We start from the raw sequence: 20183 nt of genomic DNA, 5'->3' as shown, positions 1-20183 counted from the left end.
TTTTAAAATGGCAATGTGGAAAGAAAAGGAGAGTTTAAAAAAAAGTTCTCTGTAGGACTTAATTCAACATTCCTAAAAGGTACCATTTTTTCATATTTTTCAAGTAACCCTATTCTAGCTATTCTACCCTAATATCTCCTAATCGAATATACAGCTGAAAAGATGTACTACACGTGCTTTTGTATATTAGAAAATCCAAAGGTACAAAAACTCTGCCACTATATAGAGGGGAAAAAAGTCAATAACGGTAAAAGTAATCACATAGTAATTATTTTGCATCTAGTAGTGTAAAGCAAAAGCAATCCTATATTAGAGACGAAAAGTAAATTAAAGCCATCCAAGTATCTACAATTCCCCAACTGTAGTTCTAAAAAGAAGACCATACTTACTCTACTCCCTCTACCCCCCGCCAAAAAGCATAACATATTAAATCAGGTTGTCAGACAACAAAACTGTTAACACTTGGTCAAAAGCCATTCAAAACGATGCTGCAGAATGATGTCTACTAACGTAAAAAATTCCCAAATGGAAAACCTGGTCTATATATGGTAGAAACATGGCAGAAAAGAATAGGAAACTGTATCACAAAATACAAATAACAGTTATTTCAGAAGGTGTAATGATTATGAGTGACTATTATTTTCTTCCTTTTCTTAGCACTATATTGTGATTTCTCCAACATGTGTATTATTTTTACATTAAAAATGGAAGTCAAAGATAATTCTAAACTATTATTTAAATTTAAAAGTTTATATTTTTTTCTTCCACCATTATATTCTTGGTGACTGTTAGCAAACAGTCCAGGAGTATGAAATATTAATACCTGGGAACAGGAGACTTCTCTTAAAACCAAGGCCTATTTGAATACTATCTTTTATTACAATTTTATCAATTATAGATACAACAGTATGACGCAGGATCCCTGGATCTAGACTGCTAGGATTCAGACCCCAGCTATATCACTGGCTACATAATTTTGAGCAAATTACTTAAACTCTCTTTGCCAGTTTCTTCACCTGTAAAATAGGGCTCCTGATAGTCACTGAACTGAGTTAATCATTTAAAACACTTAGTGCCTAGCACATGGTAAGTACTTAGCAAGATTTATTATTAATAACAATATTATTAACTTCCTTTGTAGGTGAAGATGCTGAAGCACTCAAGTCAGTCAACTCATTTGCCTTAAAACAAAGATGCCGGGATTATTTGGGGGGGGGTGGAAAGAGAGGTAGGAGAGGGAAACAGAGACAGACACGTATAAACACAGCTACATCTCCTTTCCTAAATTGCTATTTTTTAGAAAAGATAAATTTAAGTTACCTAGCATAATGCTCAATAAATATTTCCTTTTTCTCCCAACCTCTTTGTTTCCTCCTATACAGAAACAGACGTGGTTTATAGTCATTCACATCCCTAAACCACCTCTGCTCCAGACTTCCATTTTAAAGTTAACTACAAGTATTTGTTTTAACTCTGTTCCAACCAAGTAGCCCTACCTTAGGAAATAATACCTTGGTCTTTTCCAAGTCAAATATTTCTGAGAAATTCTATTGGTCAGAAGAGACTAGCAATTTCAAAATACTAGAAACATAGAGAACACTCAATATACTTTGAGTGAATGTTGAGGACTCACTCTGATCCTAAATTTCCCTGAATGTTATATGAACAGAATGCCAAGAGAGGAAAAACCCTAAGAGGTCTGTGTTCCGATTCAACCCAAACCAATAATTAGACCAGTAACCTGATGTCAGTGATTCTGCCATTTTACTAAGAGGCTGAGCAAGCTATGTTATGGATAGATTCCATCTAGCTCCACAATTCCACAGCCTCTTGGACAAACCTGAAAATGGACAATTCACAAGCAAGTTCGTATCTCTAGGATGTTTCCTCTGATTGAAATCTTCCAGTTCCCCACACCCTTTTGGAGAATCCCTGTCGTACATTCCATTAACTATCCATCACTTCTTTCATGAAGTCCTCCTCCAGCCTAAATAAAACAAATTGCTCCATGTTCTTTAGACCCCCCATGATTGCACTGCATCTATTACAGACGACTATTTATAAACTGTCTACCACTCTGGAGTCCCACATCTTGCACAATGCTTAGCCCACAGCAGGTGCTGAGGATGTTTAAAGATTCGAGTCTACGAAGCTAAATTAGGTTCCTGTGAAGTTTCCCTATGTACATTTGGGAGTTTAGCTTATTAATTTGAAGATACACAAAGGCCAATTTGCAGCACAACCAAAGCTTTGTCCCAGTCATATCTACGTATGTCCTAGAAATTTATTCTGAGCATTTGTACAAAAGCTACAAAAGGTATCACTGCTGCTGATTATCTGGGCACCCTCTGGAGATTACCTAATCTACCTCATCTCCCTAACCAAAAAAACCTCTTTACCCTGCTCTACTTTGTTCCATGACGCCTACATCCTCCTACCATGCCATATAATTTACTGGTATTCAGTGTTTGTGGTCACTTACCAAAACATAAATTGAACTAATACAGGAATTTTTGTTGGTTTTGTTCATAAATGATACCCAATGCCTACATCAATGCCTGGCACATTAAATGATTTTTTTTTTTAAGATTTTATTTATTTATTCGACAGAGATAGAGACAGCCAGCGAGAGAGGGAACACAAGCAGGGGGAGTGGGAGAGGAAGAAGCAGGCCCATAGCGGAAGAGCCTGATGTGGGGCTCGATCCCAGATCGCCGGGATCACGCCCTGAGCCGAAGGCAGACGCTTAACCGCTGTGCCACCCAGGCGCCCCTAAATGATTTTTTTTAATCAATAATTCTTTCCTTCTGTCTTAACGCCCTCAGGAGTTATGAGTCAGCACCTTCATAAACCTATCTCACACTGCCCTTGTTTCCTCAGCTCCATCCACTCACAGAAGCCTTACAAGTAGGCTTCCAAGAACTACAGGAAAATATTTATATTTATTCCCTAACCTGCAACTCTTAATCTCTCTGCTTACCTACCGGTAGAGAAATAATATTCAGGAAGCTATACCAAATAACATATAGATAAAATAACCAAAACTTTTTTCTTTCACGTCTGATAATAATTATTTCTATCTATGAGGTCTTCACTTTAGATATGAAAACTACTGGTGGACAAAAACCAAAACCAATAAGGTTGGATTTACTTTTTTGGATTGTCAAGCACAAGGTCTAAATATGTTGGGAATATATTAACTGCAACACAAGACCTGACTGAAAAATTGTGCTCTAAATAGTACAAACCCTCTAATGTGCTATATATATATACATTCGTTATGGCAAGATTTTTCTTATATAACTAGTATGCTTCAGGAGAAATGAACTTATCCACTGCATTTCTGTAACTCCTAAATACTGAGCCATGTAAAAATAGGATACTATTCTATTTGTATTCAGAAAATACCACCAAAACCTTCTCCATCCCCTAGTTTCAGCCAAATATGGTTCTTCCCTGCTTCATCCAATTTAGCTACGAGTTCCAAGAGACACAAGCCCATCAGCAGCAGTCATGGACATCATCTACATTGTTACTTTGAAGACAGTTTTTAAATTCTTGAAGAAATCAAACATCAGCAATGTAAAATACAGTCAAGATGAGAAACTTCAAGCTGAGATACCTGGATATCTTGATTCAATCTAAAATAGGAAACAAAGACTTTCACGAAGTCACCCAGTCCTCTCATCTAGCACTACCTATGTGACAAACCCAGAATCAACTTCTAGGATGAGCCTAAAAGATTTCACAAACTCACATGTGTTAGGAAGGGTAACACAAGCCAGGCCTCCAGTGCATATGAGAAACGTTAGCAATTCAGCCTGCCAGTTAGCCTGTGATCACTGTTTTGCCTGAATGCTCGAGAAAGGATTAATATTCTACATCTGAGCACGTGAAATTAAGGGTTAATTACATTCTCAGGATCCAAGTGCCAATGTGATGACTAAAAATTACAGGTGGGGAAAGAAAAGAATAGGAACAGAACTGCTATTGTTATTGTTGTTAAGAAAAATGCTATTCTGTCCACAACAGTAAAGGAATTGTATATGGTGTCCACAACAGTAAAGGAGTATATGGTGTGAGTTTCAATCTCTGAGTTTTTATGAGCTTTCTAACCACAGATTAAACACAGGTGAATCACAACGAAGCTTTCAAAAGAGGAATTCCATGGGTGTAATGTCCTGTTTACTGACGACCTGAGGCTGTCTGCTGCCTCCATACCCCCATTTGGCCATCCCATCTTTCTGCCCATCCCCCCAAACTCGTCTACAATAAAGGATAAGTAAATGAAATAATGACCAGTCCTAAATGTGAAGTTAAGTTGGCATTTACAAATGATTTGCAAAACAACTCCCCAGCGGACCTAATCCACCCCGGGGCACACTACTCAGACTACCCGGTGGTTGTCTAAAAAGATAAAGCCCGTACTTCTCAGGGGAGCCCACTGGGAGGAAGGGCACCTCTGGGAAGCAAGGAGCTGCTCCAGACCCCAAGACCCTGGGCTGTCACCATGGGATCCCGACTCGAAAGCAGCCTCATTACATCCTGTGGATATAACACCCCAACTTTCCACTCCTAAAACCTAAGAGGGAAGTTAAAAGGGTGCTGGGGTGACTGGGGAAAATACAAAGCCCGATCTTCTATGCTTGGGACCCAGAAAAATGCAATAGGCAAGCGAAACTGAGACAGGGCTACCGAGCACGCGACGCGTAAGGGCCATAAGGGGGAGTGGGTGGTATCTATGCTGGGCGCCCAAACCCACAAACCCAAGAGAAAAGGAAGAGAAAGATCGGGGTGATGGAGAAATGCCGATCCAGGCACCGGGGTGTGTCGGGACTTGGGGTCCGGAAAGAAAGAGCCTCCCTGGGGGCTGGAGGGCTCCAACCGAGCTCGAAGCGAGTTGGGGAGGCGACAGCCGTTAGGCAGCGCCAGCGCACTGGGCAGGTTCCCAGAGACCTGCTCGATGGAAATGCCCGGCCGGGGCAGCGAGGGGCAAAGCTAGCTGGGGCCCGCGGCCCTGGTCTCCCGAACAAAGCCGGCACGCGCGGGGCCTGGCTACTCACAACAAGAAGCTCATGTCGGCCACAGCGTGGGCTGGGGGTTCGGCGGTCTCTAGGCCTTGGGGCGGCGGCGGCGACTCCGGCGGCGGCCAGGGAAAAAGAGGGAAAGAGAAAATAAGAGGAGAGGAGGAGAGGAGGAGGAAGGGGAGCGCCGGCTGCTCGACGGCCACAACTTGTTCGGCTCTGCTAGTTCCAATGGCAGGCAGAGGGGGCGGAAGTGTGAAGCGCACGCCTTGAATCACTCACTGGGAGGGGAAGGAAAAGAAGGCGGGGAAAGGGCCACACGCCTGCTCCCCCGAGAACAGCCGCCAAGGCTGCGGAGCTGCTCGCCGCGCCTCCCTCTTCTCCTCCTCTTCTCATTCCTCCTCCTCCTCCGTCCTCCTAGCCCCCCGTGGCCTCCTCCCCGCGAACTCTCGCGAGAGCGGCGCGCGCCCACCCTCCTCCTCCCGCTGTGGCCGCGGGTCCGCCAAGTTCTGGACATCTTTGCAGCCCCGGACAACGCCCCGCGAGTGCACTGGGGCCACCAGGCCAGTGAAAGCCAGTCCACCCAGTTGGGGGTCGTGGCAGAGCGCTCCGTACTGCTTAGCCGGGTTTCAGCAGTCAGGAAGGAAGTGGGCTTCAACCTCTGAAATGTCAGGGTTCTGCAGTGAGGGATGGAATTGCCACCAGAGTTCTGCCTGCTGTAAGTGTTCAGCAAAGGATGATGAAAGGTTATGGAGTCTCTTTGCTAGTATATAAAAACAGGAGGAAGTTTAACGTGTTTGGAATAGTTTGGTGTGGTTCGGCCAGAAGAGAGAAAGGAATCTAAATGGGTTTTCAAGCTCCCTGTCATTTATGGTTGTATCTTAAAACCCTGAACTAGGAGAGGTCAGGGTGCGTCATTCTTTCAGCAGGCAAGTTGGGCTGTCATCAGTAGCTGGCAAAACTGCTGTAGTGACATATTCAAGGTATGTGGAGCATTCTTAAATAGATTATAAAGCCTGGCCCTGAACCCCTTAACTCTGAAATGCAAGGCTCTCTATAAGGGGGATTGAATCAGTTTTGTGCCTCTAGAATGTTTTGTGCAGCAAAAGGCCCAATGGTTATAATGGTCTTGGGCCCCATAGATGCTTAATCAGCATTGCCACTGATGAGCAGCCTACCACATATCAATTTGAGTACCCATTTATTTTACACAAGAGATGTCCATCTTCTTTATTCACAACACAAATCAAATCCACAAGTAAGTTTTCAAAGTATCTGAACAAAACTTAAATAATATACAGCTATAAACTCACCTTGGGTTGAGTTACTTGGAAGAAGTACCAATATGAAATATATTCTGTTGAGTTTGTGCACTATTAGTTTGGTATGTCAGTAAATCAAACCTTTTTTTTTTTTTAAACAGAAGGAAATACTGGAATCTTGACACCGTCTCAGAAATAGAGGTCACCTGGAATAATTTGAGAAGATTGAAAGACTCAAAAGATGGAGGAAAGATAGAGGGGAAAGGATTTATCTTAATATAGTGAAAATAATGGATTTATGACAAAAGCCCAGATCTTGATTTGGTACTACTAATTAACTATATAATTCCTTAAGTGTCTTCTGAAAGTAAAACGTGAACTACCAGATCAGGAAATTACGTTTGGGAAAAGTAAATCAGTTAACCTGTTAGAACAACAGTCTCACCCCTGTTAAAATGAGGGCCTTGGATTATTACATGATCTATAAGATATCCTCCAGTTCTAAAATTCTGTCATGTCAGGGGTATCCTTCAAATCACTGGCAGACAGTTCCCATCTGCTCCCTGATTTGGTAGCTGGCTTATGTAGCTTTGCTTTTGTTCAAACACAATTTAGATGAATTCTATGACATCGAATCAGAATAACGATGGGCAGAGGAGAGAATCTACTAAATTACCTGCCGACTTCTTTTCATATCTCAAGGAGAGTTGCCTAAAATTAACAGCTGATAAAACTTAAATATATTGGCCTTAGAAATGATAGAGGTGTCATGTTAATAATACAGAATATAATTCCAGAGGTTATTTAAGTCAAACCATAGCTATCACTTAAAATTATCAGCTTCAAAGCATTGGGAAATTTAGAATCAAATAGAGGGTATATTCAAATAGACGTTTCTAATTCCAATTTCACCTTCACCAATCCATATTTCATATCACTCTCCTCTTAAAATTTCAAGAAGTTAGTCCCCTGATCAAAATCTTATTTCGTTTATAAATCTTTGCTTATGAAAGATGATTAAAATTTGTATTTACCAATTTTTCAAAAAATTGACACTATAACATGAATGGAATAGAACATGTGTGAGTATGCCTTCAAATGTCTTTTAAAAAGATTCATTCATGGGGTGCGTGGGTGGCTCAGTCGTTAAGCATCTGCCTTCCGCCCAGGGCGTGATCCCAGGGTCCTGGGATCGAGCCCCAATCGGCTCCCACATCGGCTCCCTGCTCTGCTGGGAGCCTGCTTCTTCCTCTCCCGCTCCCCCTGCTTGTGGTCCCTCTCTCGCTGGCTGTCTCTCTCTCTCTGTCAAATAAATTTTAAAAAACTTTAAAAATAAATAAATAAATAAATAAATAAATAAATAAAAAGATTCATTCAGATTTATAGGTGAGTATATTTATATATATAAATGTAAACAAACAAGATAGCTATAAATTGTGGTAATATAGGAAGTAGAATAATGTGATAGTAATGATGAAGGGAGAGGATCTAACTTAGATGGAGTGGTTAAGAAAAGCCTCTCGAAGGAGGTGACGTTTTTGCTGAGACCTGAAACGAGAAGGAGCCAGCCTTGCAAAGAGCAAGGGGATGAGCATTTTCTAGTAGAGGGAATAACAAGCACAAATGCTCTAAGATGAGAAAGAGCTTAAAGAGTTCTTAGAGCTGAAAGGTTATGGCCTGGGCAGAGTGAGCAAGAAAAATGGCATCAGATAAAGCTGGACATGTAGACAGAGGGCAGGCTGGGGTTCACAGGCCTAGGCAGGACATTTGGCTTTTATTCTAAGAACACTGTGAAGGCATCAGAGAAGTAAAATAAGATAATCCGAATAACATTTCATTTTTTTAAATTTGGAAAATTTCAAACATATACAAGGGGGAAGAAATTAATATAATGAATCCATCACATAGCGTTAGCAATTATCAGGTCATGATTCGTGATTTACATTTTGGAAAGATCACTCTCCCTTCTTGTGGAGAATGGACCAGAGGGGGCCAACATGTCAGAAGGGAAACCAGAAGACTATTTGAATAGTCCAATTGTTTCTCAGTTGTGATATGGTTTAGGGTAGTGTCAATAATAATAGAAGAAATTAATGATCTCAAGGTAAAAGCAACAGCACTTGGTGATTGATTGATTGATTGTGGAGGTTGGGGAAAGGAAGGAGTCAAAGATTACTCCAATTATTTTTGGCTTTAGCAACTAATGGAAATAGCCGTTTATTGAAATAGGGAAGATATGAGTCACAATTTGGGGGTAAAACTTAAAGTTCTATTTTAGATATGTTAGCTTTGAGATGTCTATTAGACATCAAAGTAGTGATGTCAGGTAGAGTTTTGACTACTGTGCGAAGTGCGGGGGGGGGGGGTGGAGATCTGAACTAGAGGCATGAATGCAGACCTCAAATAGTATTTGAAGCCCTGCACATTGTTAGAGCTTGGAGTTGAGGCTGGCTGGCCGATGAACTGGCAAGTGTAGGTAGTGTGCTACATGAGGGGCAAGTCTTTCGCTAATACCACAAGCATCTCTGGCCCAATGAGTGGAATTTGATAGTAATTCTTGCTACAAGTTAAAAAAAAAAAAGTATTTGAAGCCATAAGATGGGCTTCCAAAAAGGAATTTACATGCCCGATAAGGATAGACATAGCAAAGTGTTACCTGTAAGCATCTGAGTTTGTTCTTTCTTTACTTCTCTTCCCAGATATCTCTGGTTTCTGATCACCATTTACCCAGTTGTGATGATGATGTTGTAGTTATGTTTTTATAAAGAGCCCGTATGTTTTATAAATATATGCTGAAATATTTACAGGTGAAATGATATGCCTGGGATTTGCTTCAGAATGATGTAGGAGAGGGAAGTAGGAATATAGATGAAATGAGACTGGCCGTGAATTGATAGTTGTCAAAGCCAGGTAGATAAGTACATGAGGATCCTTATACTCTCCTGTCTACTTTTGTTTAGTTTTGAAATCTTCCATAATAATAAAAGAAAAATAAATAGCAGGTCTACTTTTGAAGAGGCCTAGAAAAGTATTATTAATAATGGGAACTTAAATTTTGCTGATACAGACAATGATTCTTTGGACTAGAGCATTCTTTCCTTGTCCTCATATTAGCGAGTTTTTTCTGCCTATATATTAAGATATTCTTTTACATGTAAAAGTAAAAGCAAATGCTGTTAATGCCAGAGAGAAGAAACGCTGAATTCAAACCCTGTGGCTAACTCTGGGCCTCAGTATATGGGTAGCTGATCCCTTCTAATTCAGAAATGTGATCTGACTGTGAAAGAATGGATACCTGAACAGCAAATACTAGAAAAAGTATACTTGGGCAACAAATCTTTAGTAACCTGATAAAATGTATTCTGTTGTGCAGCAGTATTTTGGTTACATAACATCTAGATTGATGTGGTAATTATTCCCTCTAATTAGTTTATTATATAAGAGTGTTTGTATAGCTACCATATATTTAATATTTCTGATGGTCTAGTCACTCTGCTAAGCTTTTCATATATTTTATCATGTCATTTATTCCTTACACTGCCCCATACAGTTGGTGTTAGGTATTATTTCCTGCATTTATAGATAGGTAAGGAGACTAATACTGAGAGGTTATGTATGTAACTTGCTCAAAATCACATAGCTAATTAGTACAGTCTGAATTCAGTAATGCCCATTTCCCTCCCCCATTCCCAGGATGACCTAAATTAGAACGAATATACTAAATGAATTTTGGCATGCTACACAATCCCACTTAACACACCTAGCAATTCAACCTAACCCTTATTAATTAGATTTTAATTCTATACCTTGCTTCATTAAAAACAGCCATGTATTGGGGTGCCTGGGTGGCTCAGTCGTTAAGCATCTGCCTTCGGCTCAGGGTGTGATCTCAGCGTTCTGGGATTGAGCCCCGCATCAGGCTCCTCCGCTGGGAGCCTGCTTCTTCCTCTCCCACTCCCTCTGCTTGTGTTCCCTCTCTCGCTATCTGTCTCTCTGTCTCTCAAATAAATAAATAAAATCTTTAAAAAAAACCCATGTATGGTTATTCATAAACCAGTGTATAGTTATAAATGCTTCTCAAGGATGTATTATTCTGATATAATAGAAAAGAATGGAAGTATAAAAGATTGGTTCATGAAGCTTGGTGTCTCTCAGTGCATTCATTTACCATTAAAAGTCATAAAGTATCAAAACACAAAGCTTATGTAATGTGTTACAATGGAAGAAGAAATCTTCCATTGATCCCAAACCTAACCCAATACCCTCCCTTCAAGCTGTTCATTCTTTTGAAGGTGAGACTTGTGCAATAGAATGCTAAATTTAAGACAATGATGAGATGCAAATTATTTATCCACTGAAAAAGCATTCATCATCTACTATGGCCTCTAGGAGCAAAAAAATTATGAATCCTATAGGTCATTGGGAAATACAGGCAATCAAATAAATAAAAGCAAAATTAAAAATTGTATAAGTTTCAGGAAAGGAAAACTCCATGTTATATGTGAGTGTCTATTACAGGGACCTCACCTATTTTTGGTTGTCAGAGAATTAGATCCCATGCATTCAAAAATGAATAGTACATATTTACTTCTTGTATTTAAATTCCTGTTAAGTTTATAAACAGCATAATTTAATAAAACTACTAACCCTCTTATCATTGCCAATCCACTTTTGGTGTTTTGAAGCACCATGACATCAAAATTGATTTTTGTTTTTGAGAAGCCAGTCTTAGAACTTTTTAGAAGGTGTTACTTTCAGTACAGTTGTTAGAATTTTAGTTCATAGGACAAAAATCATAAAAGATTTCTTGCATGGATTCTGCACTTGCTCAATAAATATTGAATTTCTTGATCTATCAAGTTTATTATTGGCCATGATTAGTTGTTTTTCCCACTAAACTTAGACCATATAGCCACTTTCCAGGCAGCTGCGTTGGGAGGAGGAGGAGGAAGGGTCCTTTTTGAACCTATTTGAGCTGCTTTTTCCCAACTTGATAGGACATTGCCAAGGTCAGAAAGCCTAAAATTAACTCTACCAGCTGTGTTTTGGTTTGCTTCATATAGCACATGGGCTCAGGGAGCTCAATCTGGTAGGCTTGCTTGCTGCTTCAGTCCGCTGTGCCCTTTAAATTTGTTTGCCTGAAGTGCATGTTGTGCACAAGACATGGTAGCTAAGCAGCTTGAAAGTGTATGGGAACTAAACAAATAAGTTGCTTTTAATCTCAGAGAGGCCTACCAACAATGTGGGGGGTGGGGGATGGAAGAATCACTACTATGTCAGATGTGCAGCTTAACTTTTAACCTTGTTAAAGTTTCCCTGAGAGCAAGCTGCTGATGTGCTGTCAGAGACCAAGAGATGATGACACCGTTTCAAGGAGTCTATGCTTTCAGCCCACCCAACTCCATGAGGTCCTCTAGCATGGAGGACCATATATAGGCATGGAGAATATCCCAACTGGCTGCAACTTAAAAATATCCTAAGAATCAGCAGCTGTTACTTTCACCCACACAAATTCACAGTTGGCTTAATTAAATAGTGCCTATTCTCAAGAGCTGAAGCCCTTTGGGTTATGCCCTACGTTCTTAGGCTGATTCCCCCAGCTCCATTCCCCTCCTCAGAGTTACTTAAAGCAAAATGGATGAATAACAGAGATTAGTTATGAGCCGTTCAGGGTTTGCATTACTGTAAATAATGAAATGTGGAAGTCAGATCTTCCAATACAGTCTTGAATCCCTGCCTATACAACCACTGGACTCCAGGGACCCTAGGCAGTCCCTAGTCCTGGCCATTTGTTCTCTCTTGCTTATGGTCATTACCGCACCCTCTTCTTGGCATTCTCACATGTTTTTCACAGTTGTCATGGTCACAACCATAGCAACCTGAACAGGCCACAATCCTCTTATAGCTGGAGATGTGAGATACAGCTTTACACAATATAAATCCCCTGAACTGCACCAACAGGAATCTGGTCCCAGATAGTCAAACCATTTATTTTTCCTTGGGAAAAATATTTCAACCGTCCCAATATATCACTACTTTTAAGGTTTGTATGCAATCAGGGTAACCAGGATGCATCTACAGAGAAGCAACCCAGGATAATCAGTCCCACCTTGAAATCTGACCAACTATTTCCAAATCCCTTATTTATAGGCTCTACTCTGTTTCCACACCAATCATTCCATTTGAGTACAGGGGAAGGGCTTTAGTAGAATGAAACTATAGTGAGCAAGAAGATTTGCTATCTAAAATAAAGCATTTAAAGGAAGTGATCTTGTAATGCACTCCTTATAAGGGATCTGAGACTTTTCTGGAGCCCTGCAGGATAAAGGACCACTTGCAAGATTCATTCATTCAGTCAGTAATGTTTCTTAAAGATCTACCATAAACCAGTCACCATGCCAAGGATGAGGATACAAGAGAAATATACATTACAGCCCTCAAGGAGTTCATTTCTAGTGCCAGAGACTGACCTATAAACAAATAATTACAGCAAAAAACCTAACAGGATTATGTGCAAAGGGTTATAGAAGCTCAGCTGGGGGAAAAGTTTATTTGAGAAGGAAGATAAAGGTCACAGAGACTTTTACCAAAGAAGCAAGTCTTAAGGAGTTAGTAGACTTTCTCCATATCAGGAAGCGGTGCTAGAGGAGTAAGAGGCAGATAGAAGGCATTACAGAAAGATGATGCTACATGGGTAAAGCCCAGAAGCATGAAAAAAATACACATGTAAAGAAAGGAAATGTTGACTGCTACAACCAACTACCGTAGTATGAACTCTCATTTATTCATTCAACAGTATTTATTAGTACTAACCATATGCTAGTTACTTATGTTAGCACTTGGGGCTATACAGTAGGGTACAAAACAAACTCCCTGACCCCAAGAAGTTTATATTTTAGTGGGGAGGAGATATTCAGAATTTGTCAGTGCATTAACTCTAGTTGTATTTGCATTTTCATCATCCCTAATTATGGCATGAAATCTCAAGCCTTATTAAAGCAATATTTTAGAAGATTAAAGTTATCAGGAATCAAGTAGTGAAGAAATTCTAGAGTCACAGCATAAAGATAAAAAAGGTCTACTGACCACCAAGTAAATAGTAATTCCAATGCTTTATTTGATATCGCAGAATTGCAAATTAAATTCTATTAAGAAGTGCTGTGAATATTTAAAGTATAGCCTTTAGCAATAACTCAGTGACTGCATGGTCAAATGGCAGATCTAAAATTGGAGCAGGTGTGTGTGTGTGTGTGTGTGTGTGTGTGTGTGTGTGTGTAAAGAAATTAAGATGGAACCACAACTCTGTTCCTAGGAACAAAGGCTCCTCCTTCTCCGTGGCCTCTTTCCTCCCTCAGGCAACCTCCAGGGACTTGTGTCATCTATTAGAATCACTGTCACGGAGTCTTGGTGCTTCCAATTTCCATAAATCTTCCCTGGGTCATCAACAACCCTCACAGGAGGGAGGGGGGTGGGAAGGGGTGGTTGGTGGCTGCACAGCATGTTTCAAAATGCCAGTGCCTCCCAAGAGGTCTTAGTAGCTACTCTGGATAGGACTGAAAGCAGCTCTTTGTTTGCTGTAATACTGTGGAGCCAACTGTGGCTGCCTGTCCTGCCATGGCTCTTAGAGAGCTTGTATAATCATAGAAGCATATGAGAATCTAAGCCAGTACTGGAAAGAGACCACAGAATCTTCAGGAAATGAGGGGAACTAATATTTATTTTATGCTGTGTAATTTTCTTTCTTTTTTTTTAAAAGATTTTATTTATTTATTTGATAGAGAGAGACAGCGAGAGAGGGAACACAAGCAGGGGGAGTGGGAGAGGAAGAAGCAGGCTCCTAGCGGAGAAACCTAATGTGGGGCTTGATCCCAGAATGCTGGGAGCACGCCCTGAGCCAAAGGCAGACGCTTAACGACTGCGCCACCCAGGCGCCCCTATGCTGTGTAATTTTCTGCCAGGAATCTTGCAAGACTCTGTATCTCATTTAATTCTCACCACACCCCTCTGACGCAGATGCTACTGTCCCAGTTCTATGAATGAGGATAGTAAACCACATCTAATGTAACACCAGTAGTAAGTTGCAGATTCAGAATTTGAACTCAGGTACTGTCAAATTCATGGGAAATCAAAACATCCCAGGGTTTTGTATTATTGAAGAGTTGGGATTTTAAGTGGTACACAAACACAGCATTATATAATATTGAGTCACATATTAGGAAAGTTAGTCCCCTTTAAATTCATTTTCATTTCTTCTGATTATATTGAGGAGAAAGTTTTGGTTTGATACTAATATGTCTTTAATGCCTCTTTATTTTTATTTATTTATTTATTTTTAAGATTTTATTAATTTATTTGACAGAGAGAGAGACAGCCAGCAAGAGAGGGAACACAAGCAGGGGGAGTGGGAAAGGAAGAAGCAGGCTCCCAGCGGAGCAGAGAGCCTGATGTGGGGCTTGATCCCAGCACCTGGGATCACACCCTGAGCTGAAGGCAGATGCTTAACGACTGCGTCACCCAGGCACCCCTTTAACGCCTCTTTAAAACTTAGTCTCTGGTTTGAAGAAGAGAGAGCTACAGGTTTTAGATCCAGAGACTCCAGCAGGCGACAATATTCAGCTAGAGCTTAATAACATTGTGCTCTTATTGAATTTATTTATATTTTCTTCTATATGAGGCATGTGATACTGGTTTTCGTTTATAGTAGTGATAGAAAGTAGATCCCACTGGTTAAGCTCAGGATCTGTCATCATACTATTCAGGTTCATGTAGTTACGAGCTGTTAGACCTTGGACATTAAGAACCCTCAGTTTCTTCGCTTGTAAAATAGGTTTAATGGTAATATTGACATAGAAGGTTAATGTGTGGATTCAATGGGATATTGCATAGTAAGCACTTAGAACAATATTCAATATACACTGTTGCTCAAAAAATGTTAGTTATTATGAAGTTTAGGAAAAAATGAACTCCCAATCAGGGGTGCTCTTCTCTTCCCCCAAGGCCCTGTTTTCAGCTTTTTGAATACATGTAAAAATGTAACTGATGCCGTACCAGATAGTATGCTTTCGGTTACACACAGCAGAAAACCATTGTTTCTGGTTGAAACAATGAGGAAATTTATTGGTTCCCAGAAATGAAGTTTTGAAATTAGGAAGGTTTCAGGGTGGCCTTAATTCAGTGGATCCAGCTCCGTTTTTCTACAATTCCCTTGAGTCTGCCTTTCTCTGTGTGCCAGCATCATCCTTGCGTGGTGATAAACCGACTATGGCATTTTGGGACCTCACATTCACACCCAACCATGTTTAGAAGACATTGGAAAAAAATTTGTCTCTGGAAATTATCTAGAGACAGCCTCAGATTATTGGAAGTCAGCCATAGATTTTTCAGCCTTGGAAGTTATTTGCTTTTAACAATTAAATGGCTGAAAAATTTTCTATCTCCATAGCTCATTAGTGTACTGGGTTATTGATAGAGTAAATGAGATAAGTGAAAGCACTTTGTAAACTTATATGTAATTATGAGGTATCTCTTCTTGGATCTTTTTTTTTTTTTTTTTAAGAAAAATAAATCTGGGGCGCCTGGGTGGCTCAGTTGTTAAGTGTTTGCCTTCAGCTCAGGTCATGATCCCAGGGTCCTGGGATCGAGCCCCGCATTGGGCTCCCTGCTCAGCGAGAAGCCTGCTTCTTCCTCTCCCACTCCCCCTGCTGGTGTTTCCTCTCTTGCTGTGTCTCTCTCTGTCCAATAAATAAATAAAATCTTTAAAAAAAAAAAAAGAATAATAAATCTACTCAAGTAGATCATTTATAGTAGAATTTATTGTACAATCTCATAGAACAACAATGGAGAATGAATGTCAAAGAAACCTCAAAACTGGTGCCTTACCGGGGCCAGATAGGTCTCAAGGAGACCTGATGAGTGATTCTAGACTCAAGACAGCTTTCAAGTACTCAGCAGCAAAATTCGTGGACCTTATTATGCTCTGCATTGATATGGACTAGTTATAATAAATGTTTCTACTTTCTTCTGTTCTGCCACCAACTGACAAATTCTTTCTGCATTTATAATTCAAATTGCCAGGATGGAGGCAACGATTGACTTAGCCAGTAACTCATCAATTTTTGGATTATACCCTTTACCCAGGCCACATCAGAGGCCACTGGCTACCTTGTGGGGAGAATGCTCTTGATTTCCGTGATTAATAATGTCTTTCAAAGCGTAAATGAATGTCATTTCACACCACACAATGTGACTTGCACAAATCAATTTAAATCAATTTAAAATTTGATTGAAATAAATGAAAAGATAGCACCATTATATGAAGACTTCAATGCTCTGCTTAAACTATAAATTTAATGCAATTCTCCATCCAACAAATATACCAACAGGATGGAGATTTTTTTAAAAAAGATTGAATTTTCCAGAAAAACTGAAATGTGCAAGTTTAGCCAGGGGAATTCTGAAAAATAAGGATAGTGGGGTAGGGGAGCAGTTTATCCGATGTTAAAACATTATAAAGATACAATGTTTAAAAGCTTGAAAATTAAGCTAGATCAATGGAAGAGAATAGAAAGAAAAGAGACAAAAAATATACAAAATCAATGCAAGAAAAATAGATTATTTAGTAAATGATAATGGGACATCCAGATAGCCATCAAAAAAATCTTGTATCTCCACCTTAATTTTTTATACCACATTAAATTTCAAGTGGCTCAAAGATTTAAACATAAAATTGAATCCATAAAAATGCTAGAAAAAACACTGAAGAATTTTTTTATAATCTCATCAGGGCAAAAGCCTTCCCAAGCTTGACAGAATCCAAATCTACACAGATATTCACAGCAGATAAATTTGATAAATTTGATACATGAAAAAAATTTCCAATAATGAAAGATGTTAATAATGAAATGTTTAAATTGACAAATCGGAGTGACTATTTACAATGTATTTCAGCTGTAGTGCTTGTTTCTTTGCTTTATAAACAGTTCTTGTAATTCAATAAGAAAAAGATCACAACATAATTTTTTTAAATAGGGAAAAATAAACATAAAGAGAAAACTCTGCAACTGTTAGATGAATGTGGCATATCTATCTGAACTGATTTTAAATGATCTTTCAGGGTTTCAGGGGCACCTGCCTGGTTCAGTCAGTAGAGCATGGGACCCTTGATCTCAGGGTCATGAGTTCATACCCTATGTTGGGCATAGAGATCACTTAAAAGAAAAAAAGTTTTAAAAAAAAGTAATACATAAGTGAGCTTCCAGATATATTAGTAAGGGGAGAAAAAAAAGCAAAGGTACAGAAAAATATTCATTTCTTAAAAAAAAAAAGAGGAGGGGAGGTATTTAAAAGACCATGGTATCAATTTCTTTATTGTTGCTAAAACGAATTACCACAAATTTAGTGGATTAAAACAACACAGATTTATTATCTTACATTTCTGGAGGTCAGAAGTCCAAAAGGGGTTTCCCTGGGCTAAAATCAAAGTATCACCAGGGCTACATTCCTTTTGGAGGACCTAGGTGGGAATCCATTTCCTAGCCTTTTCCAGCTTCTAGAGTGTGCTCACAATCCTTGACTCATGGGCTTTTATCACTCCAGTAGTTGTTTCTGTCATCACATCTCATTCTCTGACTCTTCTGTCTCTCTCTTCCATCTTTTAAGGATCCTTGTGATTATATTGGACCCACCCAGATAATCCAGGATGATCCCCCCATCTCAGGACACCTAATTTAGTATGATCTGAATATCCTTTTTGCCATATAAGGTAACAACATAGTGTCAAAGAAACACCAGAACCATGTTTAGATGGTAAAATCAGATTTTACTCAGGACTATTGCAATAGTGGAAAATAATAGGGTATAGAAGTGAATACTACATGGACAAGTGGGGATTTATAGCCAGGGAGTGAGGAGTCAGTGGATGGAAAATTACTATGAGGAGACATCAAGGGTAAAGAGGGATTTCTGGCTAAAACAACTTTACAGGATTCTTATTCAAGGCAGGCCATGGTGATCAGGTATCACCTGGGGAATGGTGGAGGATGAGGAGTTTGCTCAGGTATCTAGAATGATTAGATATCAAGGGTGGGTTCCTAGCTAAGTTGACTTAGCAGGGTTCTTGCTAAAACTGGGCAATGCAAAGATAAACACAGAAGCCCAAAGGTCAAGACCTGGTTGAGAAGATGGCTCAGGGGAGCCTGATTAAAGTTTGGTCAAGGAGAAAAGCTTTATCAGGAGACTTAGGAAGTCTCCAGTCAGGCTGGTTACAGACTGATCTAGGGCAACTACTACTACCTGGCTCACAGAGTTGGAAGGTCATTAAATCACTACATCAGGTTTTTCATCTGGGTAGAGACAAAAGTTACCAATTGGTCAAAAAATATTTACTGGAAAAATTTGTCAAAAATGGTTCAGCAAGTAACTTCTGCTTGTGAGGTTTGTCTCAGAAACAATGCTCTTGGCAGAACACTTGCTCCTCCAGGCAATCAAAGGACTGGAGGCTATCCTGGAGAAGACTGACAATTAGACTTTACCCATACGCCAAAATCAAGAGGTTTCCAATATCTGTAGTATGGGTTGGTAACTTTACCACCTGGGTCAAGACCTTTCCATGCAGGACTGAAAAAGCACATGAAGTAATAAGGATTTTGCTTCATGAAATAATACCTAGAGTTTGCAAAGTGATAATGGTCCCTCCTTCAAGGCTGCTATCATCTAGGGAATATCAAAGGCCCTGGGAGTAGACTATCACCTCGTGCTTGAAGACCTCAATCCTCAGGAAAGGTAGAAAAAAAATAAATGATATCCTAAAGAAACACCTAAGGAAGTTATCTCAGGAGACCCAGATCTCTTGGACTTCAACCCTCCCCATAGCGTTAATCAGAATAAGAAATACTCCAAAAATTCAAGGACTTAGTCCATATGAACTGTTATATAGACGTGCCTAACCAATGGTTTCCTATTTGACCCAGAGGCAGATGCCCAAATTAAACATATAACATCTTTAGCTCAGTTTCAGCAACAACTACAGCAACTATCCAATAAAGAGTCATGGGAAAAAGGAACTCCTATATATCAGCCAGGGGGATCTAGTGTTGGTTAAAACATTACCCACTAATTCCCCTTTGATGGAAGAAATATGGGAAGGACCATATCCTGTCATTCTCTTGACTCCCACTGCTGTTAAAGTTTTGGGTCTCGAGTCCTGTAGTCATCATTCCCGTATTAAGAAATGAACGTCAGACCTCAACAGTCCTGCAAGTGATCCTCCCACCTATTCCTGTGAGCCTACAGAAGACCTTCATTTACTATTCAAAAAACAAGGCAAATGAGCCTAAGAGCCATGATTTTGGGGTTACTTTTACTATGGAAAAATATACATATAGGGGCCATGACAGAATGTTCTATTTTAACCTCTCAGGCCATTCATGTAACTGTAGGGGAACCCTTACATCTCCAATGCTGGTCTAACTGTTCCTTGCCTGTTGATCCCATAGTACAGAAAAAGGAAAATACTGTTATTTACTGACAGAAAACGACCAACAGTTCCTGTTTCACCAACTTAACAGATTAATCCCGCAAACAAAATAAGAATTATACCATATAGTTGGCCACTAGTATGTTAATGGATGCAGGAAAATACACCTGTGTAAAAATGCAAAAAGGATCTCCTGATACTGACTATAAAATTCCTTCCCCAATAAGGTCACTGTAAACCCAAACCCCATGAAACTGTTGGCTACATTCAATTTTTGGATACATATGGCTCTAAATAACCTCAATTTTGTGTTGCCAGCAGTAACTCCCCACAAAGCTTGCTTTTCAATAGCCTGGTATGTATGGGGACCATCCTGGCTGAAATTTTGCAACTCAACAAGAGCCTTGCTACTCAGTTTCAGGA

General features: G+C 39.7%; 1 protein-coding gene and 1 non-coding gene across 4 annotated transcripts in view; one reads left to right on the top strand and one right to left on the bottom strand.

Moving 5' to 3' along the window:
- MOB1B (MOB kinase activator 1B) overlaps positions 1-20183 on the bottom strand; it is a 96932-nt gene that overhangs the window by 55532 nt on the left and 21217 nt on the right. The window contains exon 1 of one of the 3 annotated variants that reach the window (XM_057309833.1): positions 6338-6451. The exons of 1 other annotated variant lie outside the window; for it this stretch is intronic. Coding sequence is in view for 1 of the 2 variants with exons in the window: in XM_026510005.4 (XP_026365790.1) it covers positions 5064-5077 (14 nt within the window). In the remaining variant the exon portion in view is untranslated. Of the gene's footprint in view, positions 1-5063; positions 5470-6337; positions 6452-20183 lie in introns of those variants that run through there. One more of the 3 variants, XM_026510005.4, reaches the window with a different exon arrangement.
- On the top strand, positions 8704-8854 carry LOC113263329 (small nucleolar RNA SNORA62/SNORA6 family). Its single transcript, XR_003319138.1, has one exon. It is a non-coding gene; the product is annotated as a small nucleolar RNA SNORA62/SNORA6 family (small nucleolar RNA).

The sequence above is a fragment of the Ursus arctos genome, unplaced genomic scaffold (assembly GCF_023065955.2).
Source record: "Ursus arctos isolate Adak ecotype North America unplaced genomic scaffold, UrsArc2.0 scaffold_9, whole genome shotgun sequence".
NCBI lineage: Eukaryota > Metazoa > Chordata > Mammalia > Carnivora > Ursidae > Ursus > Ursus arctos.
This window is presented reverse-complemented; position numbering and strand designations above follow the sequence as displayed.